Source organism: Pseudopodoces humilis, chromosome 4 (genome assembly GCF_049639895.1).
Source record: "Pseudopodoces humilis isolate 2021_Gansu_Grassland_sample_001 chromosome 4, ASM4963989v1, whole genome shotgun sequence".
Taxonomy (NCBI): Eukaryota; Metazoa; Chordata; class Aves; order Passeriformes; family Paridae; genus Pseudopodoces; species Pseudopodoces humilis.
Window position 1 is genome coordinate 16,139,066 of NC_142203.1, and position 20,878 is coordinate 16,159,943.

General features: G+C 36.0%; 1 protein-coding gene across 4 annotated transcripts in view; it reads right to left on the minus strand.

Moving 5' to 3' along the window:
- The window catches only part of ARB2A (ARB2 cotranscriptional regulator A), a 257,235-nt gene that overhangs the window by 114,227 nt on the left and 122,130 nt on the right, over window positions 1-20,878 (minus strand). For all 4 annotated transcript variants that reach the window (XM_014259115.2, XM_088054485.1, XM_014259117.2 and 1 more), the window contains one exon: window positions 12,182-12,400. In XM_014259115.2, the coding sequence (XP_014114590.1) occupies window positions 12,182-12,400 (219 nt within the window). The remainder of the gene's footprint in view (window positions 1-12,181; window positions 12,401-20,878) is intronic.

The following is a 20,878-nucleotide window of genomic DNA, read 5'->3' on the forward strand; positions in this document are numbered from 1 at the left end:
TAACTTTTGTGAGAATTAAACATAATAGAATGGTTTAGCTCTTTACTGTTCTCAACTTCTCCATCTCTATTTATTACACTCGAGAGCAGTTATTTAAGTGAAAGAAAGATCTAACAGGCTCAAAGCTATTTGATTTCTCTTAATAAAGACTGCAAAGTGCTCAGTGCTTTAAGTAACCTGATATATTACTTACTCAATGCACAGTTACAAAGATTTCCTGAAGTGCCTTAATATGTAGAGGTTAGAGATACAGTTAATTGTATTTGAAGTAACTGTCATTAGCTTGTAAAGTAATTATCTAAAGACAAACACAATCCAAAATTCAGATTTGAATCTACTGTTGCTTCTCATTTCAATAAGCTGAAAAGTTCAATGTCTAGCTTTTTAACCCTGAATTCTACTTCCCCATTTTCCTGAATGCAGATGCATAACCTCTGTTATTTTTGTTTCACAATAATGCACCCTAAGAAATGATCTTTCATCCCAATGAATTGCTACACAACCTCAGAACTTGCCTGGCATACCTCTGTCTTAAACTCTGTGATTCCCTTGTGTTGATTATTTCATTAAAACAGGCTCTTTTCCACACAGATTAGCAAGGCCGTTTGCATTGCAGCAGTGGTGCATCGCTGTTGTCGAAGATCATTAGATATTAGATCAACAGCAATTTTCTTCTAACACATTGCAATTTTTTTTAACAACTCAAAACATCCAATTACATAACAGACAGCTTGGCTGTATTTTAAATTAGCACAGCTGCTAAAGCCAGGAAATATAATTCTCAGGATATCAGAACAAAAGGTTCAAAGTAAAAAATAATTCTTATATACCATAATATTATCAGGACTAGACTGTCACACTGTGACCTTCCTGGCGTCTAGCTAATCTGACAATATTTGGCAGAGCATTGTTTCAAATCAATAACTAATTAACAAAGTACAAAAGAAGTTGTACTGTTTTTGAGCCTCCTTGTTAAAAACGGCTTTCGGTTGCACATGGGCAGAAAGGTCACTTTTATGACATCTTCAGGAGTCTTTCAACACCTTGCCACTGTCAGATTAAATTACTTTTAGCAATTAATTGTCATAAATTAAAACAGAAGCACATTTGTTACAGCAGGTTGTCGTAATGACATAGTGAACAGTTGTTTTGATATGAATATTTTCCACCGACCCTCTATCATATCTTAATTTTTTTGGTTGACCTAACTGGAAAATTGGGAGCAATCTTGTAACTCATGCAACATAGGCCAAACATTGGGGGTCTTATTGAGATTATAGCCTGAACAATAAAAGAACAGAAATTCCAGAGATAACTGAAAATCCTGAGAATATGTATCTTATATAAAATATGTAATCTATGTCTATGCTGCTGTGTGGGATAAGAAAAATAAGCCCTCAAAAAATCACATGGATGCCACTTTTGTTACTGTTATAAATGGTCCTTGATGCCGTGTTAATCCATTATTAGAAAACACCATTTGTTTAATGTATTTTAAGACAAAGATTAAGTGGATTGAATACCTGCAGTCATCCCCCATTCAAACCATTACTTAGTTTTGGAGATATGGATCTTACTGAGATTTAATAAAAAAAAATTCTGTTCTTTTAGTTCCTTTTTTTGAATTCCTCTCTGTATGCCGATGCACATGTCCATATTATTTCCTCTGACATTTATCATCTCAAGTTTGAGTTTTCTAAAAACCCTTACATCAGAATGAAAACAGACAACAAATCCTAACAAAAGTTCCCTGGATAAACAGGAAAAGAGAAGCAGGACAGACTGCACTGGAGAAGGAAGACACTGTGCAGAAGAATGGATCTGGGCAACTGCAGGATCTGTCTTTTATGGTAACAGAAAAGCTGTAACCTCAAGAACTCTCTGGGTAACTTCTCTCTAGTCCTGGTTTCCTTCTAGGAGCTGATCAACCAGGTCTTCAGTCTAACTGAGATTCTGGAAGAGTTCTGACACCTCTTACAATGAGCAGCAGAGCACTGTTTAATAATCCATGTTTAACGTATTTTTTTATTTTTGTTGCTAGCTCTATCAGAGCAAATCTTTCTTTACTAACATATTCTAAACCTTAAATCTTGTTAAGTAAGATGAAAATGAGTGATAAGCTGTCAGGCATCTTGGAAATCCTGCATACTGTGATCACATTCAGTGTATCCTAGTACAATGACCAAATACACAAGCAACATGGACTTGTTTGGAGGTGGCAGCATTCACACAAAACTCGAAAAAATTTTCTTAAGTAATTTGTAACTCTTCATGAACATGGACACAGGTGTAAGAGATGAAGAGAGACAGGGTTGCTGTGCAAGGCAGCCTGTAGGTAATGCACTGGCCTGCTGCTAAGCTTTGGGTCTCACCTTTAAAATAGCAGTCTAGACAAAGTCTTCTATGAAGGAGTTGCGTACAGGGTTAATTAAACCACTCTTTGCTAATACTGTAATAAAGAACAGCCTTTTTAATTCTGTCATGTCTATCCATGTCTAAACACACACTTGTAAATGAACAATTTACATGTCACAGGGTGTTTTTACTCTTTCTGAAACTCAAAAACTGCTTTGCAGCTTAAAGTGAAATATTGTGGACTCAAAGTAACAATGCAGAAAAAATCCTGATGAAGATATAAAAAAAGGAGAGGAAGTAGGAAGGATGTGGGCAGTACTTGTATCCTTCCCATTATTCCAGAATGGTCATACTAATAACATCTGGACAACATCTGCAAAAACCTCCTACTGCTGTTCTGGTTGAATGTCCTTTAGCAAAATCAAGATAATGATCTGTCTTGGGGAAATTCTTGATCTCTGAAGAAATCATGAATATTTGCTCCACACCCTAGTGTTCAAGATGCCAAGAAACATCAATGCCTGTCTGTAGTGGTTTATATCTTTCAAGATGCATTTCTGTAGCAGTACTTGTGCAAGATCACATTGTTTTAACCATGCTGATAGCTAGGTAAGCTTCCTACTCTAAATCACCTATGCCTCCTATTGTGGATAGCCAACCACAACACACAAATGTGATTTCAACCAAAGGAACCACAACCTCAGTAGTACTAAATGTTCTGAGATAGTGAAATTTGCCTCTCTTCACAATGTCCACAAAGTCTACTCATAGATCAAATACTTTGAGGGCTGAGATGAAACTTTGTAATGTCAAATGATTGAACTACATCAGCTGGAAAGGACCTCTGAGGGTCACCTAGTCCAACACTATGCTCAAAGCACTTTCAGCCAGGACTGGTCACAACTGCTGTACCTCGTACTTTCCAAAAAAAGCGAGAAAGTGGGAGGTCTGTAGTTCTAGTGTTGCAGAAGTGTAGAAACATACATTGTGAAAGCTCCTGAAATCTTGATTCAAAGGCATTTGAGGGAGAGTGACTTAGCACACACTCCAGACAAGTCCCAAAGATGACTACAGCACTTTGGACATGAAATAATTTATGTTACTTTTGTGCCATAATACTACCTTTCCAACTTTTGTATGCTCTGTGGACCCACAGTACAAGTGAGGCAGTGGTCATCTTTTTCCATCTAGTCTAGCAAAGCTGAACTCTGCCTAGTCACTTTATCTTCGGGTAGAAACAGCTTTATTCGTGGTGTTGTTAGAAAATTATGTCACAGTTGTTTACCACCACCATAACAGAACAACAGTAGTACCTCAAATTCTGCTCCAGTGATGGCACAGTTTGGCACCCATTAGAGAAAAATCTACGCATCAGACAAACTCCATAAGTCAGCTAGAGCAGCTCAAAACAGAAAGGGAGAGGAAACAGTGAAAGAACATAATGAACTAACAGCAAACAGCAGAAGAAAGGTATTTAAGACAAGTGGTCTTAAATCAAATCAAATGCTGTTATTTTAAGATCTATCACAGCCATAATTCATTTGCTCACTTAAGGCAATACAATCAGAGCCTGCATGCAGCATCTGAAAGATTGATGTAATTCACTGAGGAGAACTTCACACAGTGCTCACTGGTAATGGATTTAAAGACAATCAACAGTCATTAAATGTAAGCCTATCTTTTTTTTGGCAACCAGTGCAAGGGACACAAGAAAAATAACAAAATCCTGTCATCAAATGCCTGTTCACTTTTCACACACGAAAAGTGGAGTAGCTAGAGGGGTCCTACAAAGTGGAATGTGTGAGAGCAGTTAGTATCAAAGCCTAAGGCCACACCTAAAAATCTTTTGGAATTACTTAGGAAGTAAATTTCTTCATTACTTTATTTGATAACTTCAAAATAAATCCTCAGCAAACCAGATCTCAAAGAAAAAAACATCTGTCATCTTAATATCTACATATAATTAAAGCTTTTCTTTTCCCAGGTTAAGAACAGAGTGGTTGTGACACTTACCACAGTTAATTGGTCATTGTCCATGTTTATAAGACATAGGCTGAACTGGCAAGATCCATGAAATCAGATTATTCAGTTACACAGCAAGTTGAAAAGATAGGAGATAGGAATGAAGAAACAATCTGGAAGGAAACACCAGTCCAAAAAACCACACTGCAGATGCTTACAAAGTACCAGCTGTATTGCCTGAACTAAACACATTTTAAATTCCCTGCTGTATTATATAGCTGGATACACTGATTAAATCTTTGCTTTTGGGAAAAAGAAAACTTTCCAGTCTCATGTATCCTATGCCTGTCATAGTCCGCATTAAGTCAGAGGCCACCTTATGCAGTTTACAGGAGGCAAAGTGTGCTTTGGTGTAGGTAGTGCCTGTGTGCATACACTTGCACATGTACTTGCATGATACTTTTCTCACTTCATGCTTTTGCTAGAAGTACCAGACAAGAAGATCTCAAACTGCTGCTTAAGAGCCCAGAAAATCTTCCGTCTCCTCAACACACACAATTCTTAGTAATTCCAAATGCACACCAATCTCACTTAGTAGTTTCTCTCCAAGCAGTGCCATCTATTGGGAAAACAAACAAGAATTTGAGTTTTACTTGAAAATATTAAAAATATACCTCACTGGGTATTGACAAATTCATTCTTGCCAAGCACTGATCAAAAAAGACAGGGAAAGAGAATGAGAATCCACTGTTAAACAACAAAAGTGTAGAACAATGTGTCTGAACAGCGTGCAGCCCATTGAGGAGAGAAAAGCTGCTACCAACACCACTGACCACAAAAGACAAAAGCATTTTTGATCAGTTTAGAATCTATTTTTATCCAGAGAGATAGAGATAAAACAAGGATTCAGCTGAGAGAGGAATGGGAAGATTTCTCAAAATTTAGATGAGTTAATGGCTGGAAATAATTGTAAAAGAGGCTTCTTTAGGAATGACCTCTGCCTGAACACTATGGAAATGAAGTTAACAGCTCTGAAGTTGGTAAAAACTGATTTTTCAGGAGTGCTGATCTGATATGGAGTTCTCTAAGGCATAGCAAGAACAAGAGGACAGTTCTAAAAACTCAGTACAAGGCATATTTCTTTGCCTGCAGAGTGATGGCAACAAGCTGATTAAAAAGATCAACCTTGCTCTTGTAAATATGATGCAAATAATTCAAAATAACATCACACAGTATATAAATTCACAAAAAGCCAAGATTTTGGTGAGTAAAATCCTTAACTTGTAAGGATTTAAAAATTAAATTAATTAATTAAATTAATTAATTAAATTACTTAATTTTTCAAACTTCAGCCACGTATGAATTGCAAGATAGAACCAACATTTCTTCCCGGGCAGCTTATTCCACATTGTTCCACGCCTCTGTTTCCTCTACTATTTCTAGACCCTTTGGCAGCTGTCACTGCTGCAGGCAGCCAAGCAGCCTACACAGGAACCACCAGATTTATCTTAATCCCAAAAGCTAGATCTTTTTTCCCCTTCATATTTTTTTTCCTGAATTTACACTTTGTTTTCTGTAGCAGTTGAGGTGAAAACATCCTTGAACTTACTGTGCATCCCGTACCCCAGCTCCCTGTTTGCTGACATTCAGTTCCTAGACTCCCCAAATGTTTTTTCTGACCTCCATGCACTGCAGTACAGCCCTCATATCCTCCTCTCCAAAACACATAAATATTTCTGGAGGGGTTAGATGGGGTGGTAGAAACAGCTAATTTCTCCACAGAAAAGGGTTATTTTGCAATAATGCCATTCAGCCTAAGAGAGCTACAAATATGTATCTCAGAAGTTAATTTTTATCATCTCTCACTATATCAAGTGTCTTACAGTTGACTGGTCCCCAAGAAAAAAACATGAAGAATTTTCAAGTTTTCAAAAATGTGTATGTTGCCACTTAAGCTCCTGCTAAATTCTTTCTGCTAATTTTCCCAAACACTCTGAAATCTAGTAGCAAAACATGCAACTGTGTGTGGAAGGTTAGAGAATATTATCCTTGTTCTTGCACATTAGCTAAAATCCTTTAGTTCTGTTAGATAAATGATAAAGGATACCAGCAAAGCACAATCTTCACCGGCCCAGAAGACCTAGAAGGTCTTTGCAGTCCTTCACTGCAGTCACTCTACAATCAAAAGCAGGCAATATCAGAATTCAAGATGTTTGAATGCTTTTATTCACTTTTGCCTTCCACAAGTACATCTGCATTCTGCTGATGCAGTTTTCTTCACCATTACCCCACAAACTGGCCACATTTATAAGCCTGAATACCATCTGAAAGGAAGGAGAAGTCTTCTGAATTGTGAGTAAGAATCTTTTTTAGCACCATGGGAGCACCATACAGCTTCTGGGGGGAGGAGAGATGCAAGCTGGTTCTTTCTTTTGGAAACTTACATGACTTGCCTCAAATTTTAGGAACTGGATCTAACAATGGACACTGTACCAGCATCATGTAATGAATGTCTGAAATACACCAAAGCTAGATGGTCCTGACTTACTCCTTTTCTTTGATTAAACCATACTTGTAAAATGCAGAACAAAGGGAGGGTATAGCAGAGAGAAGAGCCAGTGGTGCTCTTGAAGAGATCCAGAATTCCCCTTCAGTGATTAGCTGAATAGAGCTTTCCAGGATTAGTAGATGCAAAACTTACTATAAGAATTCTTTATAATATCAGAATTTTTAGAGATACCTAAATTAGCTGCTCAAGCTAAATAGCCTCTGCATAAATTATTGAACACTAGTTTAAATTCTCCATAGTTTAGCTATTTAATATAAGATGCCTGTTCACTGTAGTATGTATAGAATGAAACAGGACATATACATATTCTTCTTGATTTACAGAAACTACTCTAAGAACTTAAAGCTTATCTGACCTTTTAGGAATGATGTGGTAGCCTAACTGCAGGTGCTAAGTGTCATGGTAGATGTTTGGCTTCCAGTTGCTGGCCCTGGTGGTGCAGGTCTCTGATGGCCCAGGTTTTGCAGGACCAGGTCTCTCCAGGTGTTCCTGGAGCACTCAGAATGTCACTATACGTTTATCTTCACCACTTGAACTGCAGTGCCTTCTCAAATCCGAATTCCCAGCGCCCAGCAGTACATGGGGCAAGAAAAATGCCATGCTAGTTTCTAGGCAGTTCTCATGAGCTTTTTACTATCTGCATAATTTTTGCTGCTTACAAGTGAGGGAGATTTCTTAAGAACATAAGGAAGTAACAGGCCTTAAAAGTGGGCCGAGTAAAACCATGTGGTATTGCAGAGGTACATATAAAGTAATACCGGCAGTTGTAAAAGGGGAAACAAAACAGGCATTGTTTGTTGTAAAAGGGGAAACTAAACATCAGCATGAGACTTTAGAGGCTGAAATCCTGATGCCCACATTTGCCACATTCTTCGTGCTGAACATGTCCCTTACCTCTCAGGAGCTGTTTGCCTAGAGCTTGTCATTTTCTCTCAGCTGGTGGAATAAAAGGTTTATTAGCTTTGTCTCATCAGCAGGCTAATGTAGTCACACAAGCTCTGGACAAGAGCAGGCATGCACTTTGCCAAGTCAGAGGGTAAGTCACTGGCCCAGAGATGGCCACAGGGTGAAACTGGCAGCTGATGGGACTGCAGCTACGTCAGGAAATGGCTCAATCTGCAGTGTGAAAGAAATCCATGGCTCTGAAAGGTCATCCCACACAAGCGGACACTCTGCCGTGACCTTCAGTTAGGCTAGGCTTTGTGTCAGCCACACTGAACAATGAGCAGAAATGGCACAACTGTGCTTGCACGCTTGCCAGGATTTCCTGTCTGCCAGCGGTCATTGCTTACTTAACCGTGAATTAAAACAACTGCCTTTTACCACTTTTTCCTAAATAGTGACAAAAATTATCCAGATGTATCCATTTTTAGTAAAACAGATTAACTGGTTGTACACGATCTTTTCCTACTTAATCTCTCATAGAAGATACAAAAATTATTTATGAAAAGTATGTAACATCCAAAATGAATTTAATTAATATGCTGTTAATAAAATTATACTGTTACTTATAGATTTTGCTATAGTAAAAATTATATTTATAATAAGAATTATTCAAGCAGATAAGCTCAGTGGGGGAAAAAAAGGACAAAATTCCTAGCATACAGGCTTTGGAAAGGCTTATCCCTTTTGTCCACAAAACATGACCCCATTAGTTCGTCTGATAAAAGTAATTCTTCCTTCTTCTTCCTTGGTTGCCTCTTTGATATCCTTCAACTGTTGGGGCAACAACATTATTGCAAATTACTATAAAATTACAGAATTTATACTTTTTATTTTATAACATTTAAGAATACACTCAGTATACTTGTTTAATTGGTGAATGCAGTTTAGAAGGGGGAAAATAATAATTTACATTTTTAAGCATCTTCTAATATAGAAAAGACATTGTCGGTGTGAAAATCTGTAGTGAATGGGAGATGGCTGAGAATGGAAGGAATGATCACACCACATGTAAGCATGTATGATCTGTTTCCATAGAAAAAGGTCAGAGAGCAACAAATTCTCAGTTTACTTCAGCTGGCTAGGGTAGTAAGTTTCTGGGGGGAAAGCATTAGCCCATTAGCATTAGCCCAGAGCAGCCTCTGGTGGTCTAAGAAAAAATGGTAATATTTATACCTAAGGATAGAAATATGTTTTTTAAAAGGATATATGTACATATTTAGCTATTTTACTCAATCCTCCTTTCAACACATTAAAAACCAGATGCTTTTAAAATGACCTGTCAATATGCTTGTTAAAATCTGAACAGTAAGAGTATTAAAATTCATATGCATTCATTAGCACATTATATAAAAGTAAAGTGCTTGTGTTTAATCATTCCATAAAAGTATTATAGTCAATGCTGATTAACAAAAAGTTTTTTTCCTGGTTTGCATTGCTAAAATTGAAATAAAATTTACAAGAATGTTACCGAATTGATGACATTTTCTGTCTTCACTTGTGAATTCAGTTGGCAGATGTTTTCAAGAACAAAAAAATCTGTCTTATTACAAAACATATTAAGCAGGTTTTCCTGCCATAATGCTTGACATGATGTTTATTACCCAGACCAAATCAGTTCCTTTAACAAGCCATAATGTATGACAGAAAGTACATTATTTCATAGTTAAGAAAACTTCCAGCATGAAACAGTAAGTACTTTGATCTTTCAAGAGCACTACGCTTAACACATTACATGCTGCCATAGTCGTTTTTATTTATACTCATTTTGTACAAAAATACAGTGCAGTTTGATATTTTGTATTTCAAGATGCAGCTTTTACATATTCTTGAATACCCCAGCTATTGTTTTTACTATGAAAATAAAGAAAATGCTTAAACACAATTACCAAGGAAGAGTTCTAATTCTCCAGTTCTTGGAAAATTTAGCTGCACAAGTGGGAGCAGCAACCAGACAGCTTTAATTTGTTCAAATGGCATTTCTTCATTAGATCACAACAGATCTCCACAACCCTATGAAAACAGAACTGAGGATATTTATTCCTGCTGCTTAACAGTCTGAAGCAATTTCTCCAGCATATTTGATGCAATCATATTTTTCCTTCAGTGTGAGCCTTCCTGCGAGGAAATTTTTCTTCTAGTCTATCCATACTTTTTCCTGCTTGGCAAAGCTGACATAAGGCCCGCTTAGGTTTTTCAAAACTCTTTGATGAGATCATTACAAATCATATACCATCTTTAAATATCTCTCTGAGTGATAGCATGTTTTATTTTAAGGGCCTAGTGAGTCAAATGTATGCTATACTATACAGTAAGATTGTATCTGAATTGCCCTTTGAGATCACCCCAAACCAGCAGCCTGCAGAAGCAAGACCCTGGGTGCAGGCAGAGAGCAATGTTATGGATTCAAGCATGGGAGGCAAGAAAATTGCAAATATGGCATTGCACCTCTTGCAACCACATACAGACTTAGCAGTTCTGACAACAGAGTAAATGGAACCTACTGATGGTCCAGGTTTTTTTCAGAAATTGATAAGCAAGGAAATTACATTGATTTGTCCTGCAATATGCTAAAGCAGTTATGTTTTTCTTTCTGTTTCAAAAAACTATCTGTATTGGAGCCTTCTAAGAAAAAAAAAAAAAACAAAATAATCATTTCAGAATAAAACACCATGCTCATCAGAAAATTTCAATTAATTGTCCTGAGGAAGGAGACCACCAACCACACTTTCACTAAAATATATACTACTTCTTTCCTTGATTTGAAGAAAATAAAATAAAGCAAACATCAACAGTCATATTTAAAGCATGAAGCTTAGCAGAAAAGAAAATGGGATGGAACAATATTTTATATTTCGGGGGTCAAGCCTCCTGAAACCAAATTTCATGCCTCATCAGGCAAGAGTCATGAGAAGGTAGAATTGCTAAAAAGATTATGAAAAAAAGGTTCACTTTCAACAAGGGAACACTGAACCTGCATTCTGACTAGACTTCTTTTAAGACAATACAGCAGCACTGTCAACTGGATTCTCATGGACCTTAAGTTAGGACTGGTTGCCCCTCTTAAGAAGGAGGTTTTGGATAGTGGGCAGAAGAGTATCTTATAAAAAAGCTGCAAACAGAAAACATGGAGCCTTGTTGGTGATTTTTAATATATGCATATATATATATATATATATATATATATATATGCATTTCTTTGTTTCCCATACTTAGGTATTTTTCAAAAGACAGTAAATATTTATGGTATTGACAATCTTGTACCCAAGTTACTAACCCATCTAACTAGCCAGAACAGTTATATTTCTTCTACAAAAAAATGTTATGCTAAGAAAAAAATTAAGAGGGGCATATTAAAATTTACGATGATTCTAACATGTATCTTGCTGGATTTTTCTCTGTTTCTCACCAGAATGACATACATTTTTATTGTTTTACCTTCACTGTGGAGTTTCTAACGTATTTTACTGTTGAATGAAAATGCTAACTTTCATAATAAGGGTTTTCGAAATTCTATGACTCAGTCTGGAATGTATAATGCATAGTATGTATATGAAGCAGAATGTGCCAATGTGCAAATAATATTGTTTGTGCCCCCTGCAGAATAAGAAATCCTCGGGTAGCACTGTTATAATGATCCCATGCTGGTAGCATTACAAAGTGCAAAGGTTCACTGAGTCAGAAAAGGGCAAGGGACAGAGTTTCTTCATCATACCATTCTCAAATTATACTAGCTTAAATATTTATTAATATATTAGCAAGTTTCCCCCTTTATCTGCCTTCAAAAGTTTAGCTCAAACACAATGGATGGCTGCTCATATAAAAACAACACATTACAGGGTAAATTTGCCACCACACAAGATGAACACTGTTATTTTCCACAATACATTATTAATTTGGCAGGTGATAAAAAAGTATCAGGCTGTAACTACTGCCTCCCCAATATAATACAATATAATACAATAAATGCATACATGACATGTGAAGCTAGTATGTCACCTAAGCTTCACTACAAAGTCTTTCTTATGAATACCTCTGTTTATAAAATGGTTTTTAGAAAGTCTTTCCTAAGTAATTTCTTTCTTGATAACACCAGTGAGTTCCTCTGGGATTTATTTGAAGTTTTCCTTTGAAATCAGAAAGAAATTTTTTATAACAGTTCCAAAACATCACAATCAATAATGGACCAAAAATACCAATAGGATAAATATCCAGGAACTCTACATAAACTCTTCAATGTCATCTCAGCAATGTATTTGTTTTTAACAAAGCATGGTATTTACTAGCCAATATAGTCAGTAAACATATATATGCATCAATAAAGATGGGCAAACAAAACCAAAAGAAACTTACTCTAATATAGATCTGCATAGTTTCTTTTTCTTTTTGCGGATTTCGATACTTTTCATAGAAGTCACGTCGCTTCTTTGTTTCCTTCTGTATTTTATCTTTTCTTTCTCTCTTTTCTGCAGGTTCATCTGAGATATCAGAAGACAGCTGTATTTGGGCTTTTGTCTTCTCAACTTCAATATAGTTCTCATTGGGATTCAGAACTATTACTCCATAGCCTTCCTGTTTTAGAAGAGAGTCACACACACACACACACACAAACAAGAAGAAATGTGAAAAGGGAAATTTAATGCTCGAAAATGCTTTGCATTTACTTTAATGCTCTTTAGAACTTTTTTATTAATTTCAGCAACTTCACACAACATCATTTATAGAAGGATTTTTAAGAATAATCTGTCATTAAAGAGATATTGATGTGTGAATATGTATCTGTGCATGTACTTATGCTCATACACATCCTTCAGCATCAGAAAAGTTGCCTGTTTTACCTTTAAAATAATTTAATATGTTGTTTTATTCATAAGCACTTTCTATGACTTTTGCAGAAAACAACACGGGAACTAAATGCAAAATATTGCTTTAAGAACTATACATAATAATGAATAAAAAGCCTTATGCTCAGCCAGAAAAAAACCTTTAAAATAAAAAGGACTGAGAGATTTTATATATAAAGATAGATACATTAAAGAAAGCATGTGAAAATTATTCACCACATTTTAAAACAGTAAAACCTTTTGTCTAGCTGACAATAAGCATACTGTGCAGAGGCAAATAGCAGCAGTAAGAATGAATCAATACCAAAAACTGATTCAGTGGTGTTGCTTACAAGTCAACTCTTTATGGTGGGCCTGACTTTTTAGTGCATCTTTTAATCTGCTGTAAAAATGCACTGGGATTATATTGTATATTCAACAAATCCAGAGCAAATTTGTGACCTGCAGGATACTTCTGAGCATATAAGGTACATTTTTATGCCTCAGGAAATGAGCTGGATGAAAAAATATGAATTTATGAATGAGAAATAAATCTTGAATAAATCAGCCAATCAAATTTTATGATTTTTAAATGATGAAAAATCACAAAAAAATCATAATATTTGTGGAAGATATAATTGCAAATGAAGGGAAAAAAGAGAAGCACATGCATTTAACAGATGTGTCCCTAAAGTTAACATGGGTTCCCAGTCAAAATCAAGCTATCCTTTAGAAGTAAATTTTAATACTGACTTACTTTTTGGAAACATCTAAATTAATTAACTAATGAAACAGCTTTATTCCAGCTTTTGATTTGGTGTTTCATTTTGCACTTGGTCCAGACACAAGGATCAAATACCTAGCTGCCCAGAGCAAACCAAGTCCACCCCAACAAAAGATACTTTATTTGGGCTTGCTTTTTTCTAATCTGTAGAGCCATTCACAAACCTTGTAGCTCATTGTGGCCACTGTCAGGTAGACAGATTGTCACTCAGTGATTTTCTACAGTTGGACACACTTGACTAGTTATCAAAATCACATCTGAAGGGAGTTCCCAACCCTTATCCTTGTGCCCTTCTCCAGTGTCTGCCGTAGCTTCTCCACTCACCAAAAACCAAGTTAAAGGGCTCAGTTGCACTCTGCTAAACAAGGTGAAATAGAGCCATTCAGGATACTACCTCTGGAATAAGCAATGTAGTCAAAAAAGGCCACAACAGGCCAAAGAGAAAATTGTCTCCTTGTTAGATGCAGCACCATAAGCAGTTTCCTGTCACATGATTCCCCTACCCTGCCTGTCATGAATTCAACTGGGATAAATATAAACAAGCAGACAAAAATATAAATAAACAATAGGGAAAGGGTAAAAGAAAACAGAAATTGAAAGACAATTTTTAAAATCTAGTCATATTCATATACATCATGCCCGGCCATATTAATGCACAGTGCTGTACTGTAAGCACATGACTTTTACAGCTTGGAAAATTTCAAGGCCCAAACTTCATCATGGAGAAGAATGTGGCTTAGAAACATTCCTAAACTGTACATCTCAGATGAAAGGATAGTTTTAGAGCCTGCTACTGCTAGAGTTTTTGCTGTACTTGGCAGGCTGGTAGTTTCGGGGTGCTTCATCTTCTTGACCTGCTTGTTTTGATTAGAGATGTTCCGTGTATTGATTTGTTTTGTTTTCTACACCATGAAAAATGCAAAATTCATGTGTTTATCTAGAAATGTTACAGGGATTTGAAACTCTGTGCACTTCAACCTGATCACAAAACAGTCACACAAATTATCAAAGAAGTGGAATTTGTCTATTATGGATTATGTAACTTAAAATTACATGACTCATTTGTCCCATTTTATGAGGACACAATGTCAATTTTTCACATAGACATCAACAGGTGAAATATGATTCTATTTTTAAATTCACTATTTTATAAATCAACTAAAGGATTTTTATTAAATGTATTTTAAGCACTGTAACATGACTCCCTTTATATTTTTTTACAATTTCTCCCAGATAGCAGGCCTTTCCTGTCAGCAGAATTAAAATCATGAATTAATATCTGAACTAAGATTTTTTTTTCCCCTCTATTATGGGAAAAGTCTTTCTCTTTGGAAAGTAATCTCTTTTTGGACTGTTTGCTTATGTGATATGGTGTATCTCCCTTTCCCTTGTACTTCTGCATCCCAAATTTAAAGAAGAAAACAATGGTGCCAGAACGAAGGTTTGAGAGTAATATATAAAAGTCAACAAGGAAAACCAAAATTACTGGTAAAACATACTCAATTACAACCTCTCTCATTCAGCCTTTATCTGAGCATTTTCTATTGAAAATAAATACTCTGCTCTAAATAACATCAGTGTAAACAATATGGCTTTTAACATCAATGAATTTTTAAAAATGTAATTTATGTAGGCATAGATATGCCATTAAAGTTTAGTGCAATCAGAAAATTAAAAAAAAAAAAAGGTGGAGCTGTAAGCTGTAACACAGCGAATTTGAGAAGTGTGCAAGTCAGTGCAAACCTCAGAACACAGTACCACTAACATCTTAAAAAAGCCCTTTAGCAAAATTTAGTAACAGACAAGATACAATCTTTGGCATAAACGCTCAGAAACAACTCTTTGCAGGCAGGATCGTTTTAATCTTTTTTCACCATATACAGTATCTTTATGCTGGAAAGTATGAAATGTGTAATTATTATGTATTACTTTGCTATTTGTTAATTTTGTGCTAGTGCAGCTATACCAAACAAATCAATGTCACTAAAAATACCAATTTCAGCCATGATGAGCTTACATCATTATTAAAACTTAGTGACCTATGACTTCCTTAAGTACCAATCATCCAGGAGGGTTTCTAAATCTTGCCAGCCCCTGTGGTATTAGGTGGTATGCAAACATTAGGTAATAACAGTAGTTTTCAACATAATAATAGTAGTTCTCAATGTAATAGTTTTCTCCTGTGTGACCAGCGTGCACAGAAAGAGAAACCACTGCCTAAAGTTTTTTCACTGTAAAAAGCTAAGCTTTAAGGACACTATTCCCCCCATCCCCATCAATCTTCAGCCATCAGTGTACCTGTGATAAGACCTTATAATTATGGCAGACATTGACAAATGGAACTCCCAGCCTCTAATCTACAAAATTACAGTTTCTCTCTCAGACTAAAGCACCCAATTAACATCTCTTCCTTTCACGTGGTAATGCTTCAAGGTAAGCAAGATTTATTCTACACTAAAACTCCTACCATTCTCTAGGTTGCTGCTTCTGGAGGTTGAGGATTGTGATGATGAAAGGAAAAGCAGGCTTACTAAGTCAAGAGTTGGAAAGAATCATGAACCTCAGTTACAATACATATACTACTAAAAACAATGCGGAAGGGCTTTTTCCATTGTAATACATGAGCCAGAAATGGGGCAGTACTTTCTGTCTCCTACTGAAGTTCAAGGGGGTAAGCTTAAAAAAGAGCCTCAAAGTATTTGAGGTAAATTCCAAATCTTTTGAAATCTCACCTGACTGGCAAATGACTAATGAGACAAAACTGTTCAGATCTATTGGATGGATCATATTAATCAATCAGGGTGGATACCACATGGCACAAGAGAGGTCAGAGCCAGAGAAGTATCTTTTGACCTATGTAACTATCTTTTTGGATTGTGAGTGAGGACCTGAAAGAGATAATTTTCCTACACTTGATCAACCTGAATTTTCAAGTTCAGTTTTCTATTTGGATGGTTGGCAGAAAGACCAGAATTAATTCCTTGAGGAAATGCAACTCAAAGCATTCTGCTCTTAAACCTGCCTGTGGTAAAAACAGACACAGCAGTGTCCATTCATCTTTCTGAAAGAAGTATGCTCTGTTCATTTCCCATCTTTACTGTGAGAAGGGTACATCTATGTCACTATTGCGACACTGTAGGTGCAACAGCAGGATGAGGTCATGACAGCCAATCAGAAGTCACTAGTGAAGCGTTAAAGTAAACATAGCTGTTGGAGATGCAGCTCAGCTTGAAAAATGCCCCCTCCATTATTTGAGCAATTTTCTCAAGACGTGACCTGTGACTGAAACGCCTGCAATGTCAGTTGATTCTGCTTTCTGTTTCCACCCAATGTACATTTTGGCAAATGCACCCTGCTAACACTGCGGTATTTCCATCCCAGATATACCTCAGCTGCCTGAATTCCAGCACTGCGTCCAAGTGCGTAAAAATGCCATGCTTCTGCCAAACACACTTTGTCCCTCTAAGTTCCAAACTTGAAACAGCACATCAGGTTAGGCAGGAAAAGAAAACGTACCACAAAAAGATTTTAGAGGACCACCTGTTGTCTATTATTTTTACATAGCACTTACTCATAAATCATAACACAGGGTAATTAATCAAGCTGTCAAAGAGAAGGTCAAAGGTTATGTGGGCGAGTCAGAAGGTCATGCATGGGCTGATAGAGGTCAGGGTCACACTGCATTCCTCATTATCAAGTTGGGATGAGAGACGGCCCAAGCAAACAAAAGTGAAAGCAGATGGAGAACTGAGTGGATAAAAAAGAGGAGAAAATTTCACAAACAAAAAGAAAGAAGTGGAAGAATGTGAGTTACCTTCAAACAAGGAGGAGGACAGAGCAGAAATACACTGAGATGTTCTCAAAAGACCGCACATAATACAAAGAAACTACAGCTTGATTATTTAAATACACTTACTATAACTTTCCATCAAATTTTTTTGCAATTATTAAGCAACACCACAAAATGTGTGTCATAGATTTGGTTCCATTTCACATCTGAAACCAATATTTTCAATTAGACATTTGAATTAGACAAAATGAACTTATTACTGTGATTAATGCAGATGGATATGTAAAATTGCTTCTAAATGCTTAAGTTTATTCCTGTTTACAGCTACAACCAATAGATGTTCAATAAAGAAGTTAAAACTTGCTTGAATGATGTATAAAGAACTGTACTTTCATATACACAAATCTTTAAATACACAAAGCATCATAAAACTCTTTCTAGATGACATAGCAGTTATAAAATATTCTATCATTACACTGACCTGAATTAGATGCAGAATACTGTACAAAATTAGCTGTCACCCTTTCCTCAAAATCATTGTTAATCTCATTTTGAATGTTTGCAGCTTTATCAACACATGCATCAATGTCAGCTCCTTGGTTACTGAACCGCTGTACTTGGAAGAAGATATAATTAAAATGTTTTGGCACAGAAAAGGTGAAATTGTATCTTCTCCTGGTCCCTGAGGAGTCTGTAAAACATCTAGGATATATTGACAAACACACACCCTTGTCTAGAGCCCTGACATCCCAGGTCACCCAGCTGCTATTTATTTCAAAACATTCACTTTACACTTATCCAAACTGCCACCTGCTGTGTAACTAACTTTTAATGGATATTGGAGCTATAGAAACAATAAACTCTTCATTTCCTTTCTGTTACTGCTTTCTAATTCATCACTGCATTACGTCCAAATCTATTTGCACGCAGAACTGTATTTATCTTTTTTCATAGTCTTCACGCTGGAAAATATTAAACATGCCATTACTATGTCTTACTTTAATATTTGTTAATTTGATCCAAGTGCAGCTATACTAAATAAATGAATGTTCAAGGCTACAAAACCCTATCAGAAAAGCTGTTCCTGTATTTTGAGTTTACTGCTGGAAAGTTTTGAAAAGAATTAATGTTTTACATCTCTCTATAATTAGCAACCCAAATATGTCTATGTGTTAGATCTGCAACCCTGTTTTATGCTGTTTGTTCGCAAGGTCAAAACTGAATAAAAACATCCATGAATTAAAAGGATTTTTACATCCTCAGTTGTTTACTGTATTCTTTATAGTGAACTTCCATGCCTTTACAAGCACTAGTTACACTAGGACTTGCAGCAGAAAATTATTTCTCGTGGCAAATGAGACACAAGAAACTATGCTATAGCATTAATTTAATTCTGTGAATTAACAGAAAGAACTATGTACACATTCAACTACTGCTTCTAACATTGTTCAATAAACATCAGACCCACCCCCTCTCCCTCATGTGAAATTTGGGCTATTTGTAGAAATCACTGGAGACTGAATGGAAGTGAATCCACCCCTGCCATGCAGGCAGGATACTGGGCTGCAAATGACCTGTCCACAACAACTTCCCAGGCTTTGGGGTCCATACAACCTGCAAAAGAATGAACCCACCAGTTTGCCCTCAAGATATCCTATAGGAACCGCTTCTGTAACTAAAGTCTGTACTCTAGAAGTTCATCCTCTCCCCTACTGCCTTAAAAAACTATTTTAAACTCTTTTCCAACAAAAACTTTCAAATGCTTCAGAGAGATACAAGAAAGAAGAACTAAGATTTAAATTAAAATGTTATTTACATTTAAATATAACTTTCTGAAAGCAACAAACCATAAATAAAGAAAATAAAATGATTTTAATAAAGTCCACATGCATAACAAATAATTATTGTCTCTAATCAATCTATCGATAAGAAAGCCTAGGAGAATATCATGAAGTTATGCGCAAAATAAGTACAGATGCAAAGCTGGATTGCAGGACTTTTTTAGTGTTTCTATGGTAAGTCCAGGTATCCCACTGGCTGACAGTAAAAGTTCTCAACTGCAAATTCATTTTTCAATACGCTTTGCCTCCTCCCTGAAAATGTCACAGAATGTCTTGATTATTCTCATTAGCAGTTCATGATGAATATACCCCCAAATAGTCATTGTGTATTTTCTATGTAACAGAACATGAAAAAGTAACAATTTATTCTACAATAAACCTTATTTCCTTTGCTTTTGTACTAGTGTAAAATCTTTGTAAACACCTTTTTCTGAAATCCAGATATTTCAATGGGCTCAGGGTTTTTTCTGATTTGTAAAATATTTAGCTTGAAGAAAGGCAACCCAAGATGCCAAGATCTTATACTTTACCTTTCATTTCCAGAAATTTATATGTATTAAACTACCTTGGGAAAAGATTAAATGCCAATCCCTTGGTAGATCTGTATTTCAGTATTCTAAATGAAAAACACATCATGCACATAAGTGTTTTCTGTAAAATATAGAAGTTATCCAAAGTCTTGAAAGACAACTTCCATTCAGTGTTTTGTGACCAGAAATCCTCTATCTCAATAAAAGGGAATTCAGCTGCTTTTAGTATGTGCATGTGTTTACTAATTCCCTGAGAAAACAGACAACAGTAAAGCTTCTGGTCTGTACCTATCTTCAACAAACAGGTGCAATTCAGTACATTGATGCTCCTTCCTTCCCACAGTGACCTTCCCGTGTCAGAAGACCTTCTTATACTTCTGCTAAATAATTTAATTACTTATGAGTTATGGTTTCTTTGTAACCTTTTAAATGACTAACTCATTAAAATGCAGAAATATGCAAAACATGATGTCACTGGGTCAAACAGCTGTGTTGGCAAAATTATGGCTGTGGAAGTCCCTAAGAACATAAAAATATTATAATTTACATTGCTTATTATATGGCAAAAACTTTTTAAACAGATTAACTTTATAATCACAAAATGCTACCCTACCTCATAGTAACAATTCTCTTTACCTCCTGTGACCCTTCTGTATACATAAAACACAGCTTAATATTTTTGTTAATATGTTCTAAATTAAAAATATTGGTGAAAAACACCATGTGAAATGCTGATACACTCAGGGCTCTAGAAAAAATAACTCTCAAATTCTCTTTGTTTTATGAATATTTAAGCTTTCTGGAAGAGAGAGCACAGAGCAAGAACACAGGTATTTTTTTTAAATGTCAGCAACTCTTTACTGGAAATACTTTGCTAATTAGTATCACACATAGTCTGGTCTTGTGTTGCTTAAAAAGGCTATCACTTTTTGAAACCTGAAGTTTTTTTGAATTTGTGAAGCACCAGACAAGTATTGCTGCACATACGTAAACAAGGTATTATCACATCGAAAGTTAAAAATGCCTTATGTCTGTGCTACACAGTTGATTTACAATGCTAAAAGGAAAGGACAGTAAAACCTTCGTTCCTGGGACTCTGTTGATTGTGTCCTCAGACACACAGAAGTTTCAACTTGTAATAAACATGACTGATTTTTTTCAAGCTGCTAGTTAACAGGTCTCTGCCAGTCCTACTTTTTTTTCTTTCTATGTGCCAGACATTGTCCTAAAGGCTACCAGAACTTTTCCATCTAACTAGTATTAAGAAATGGCACAATTTGCT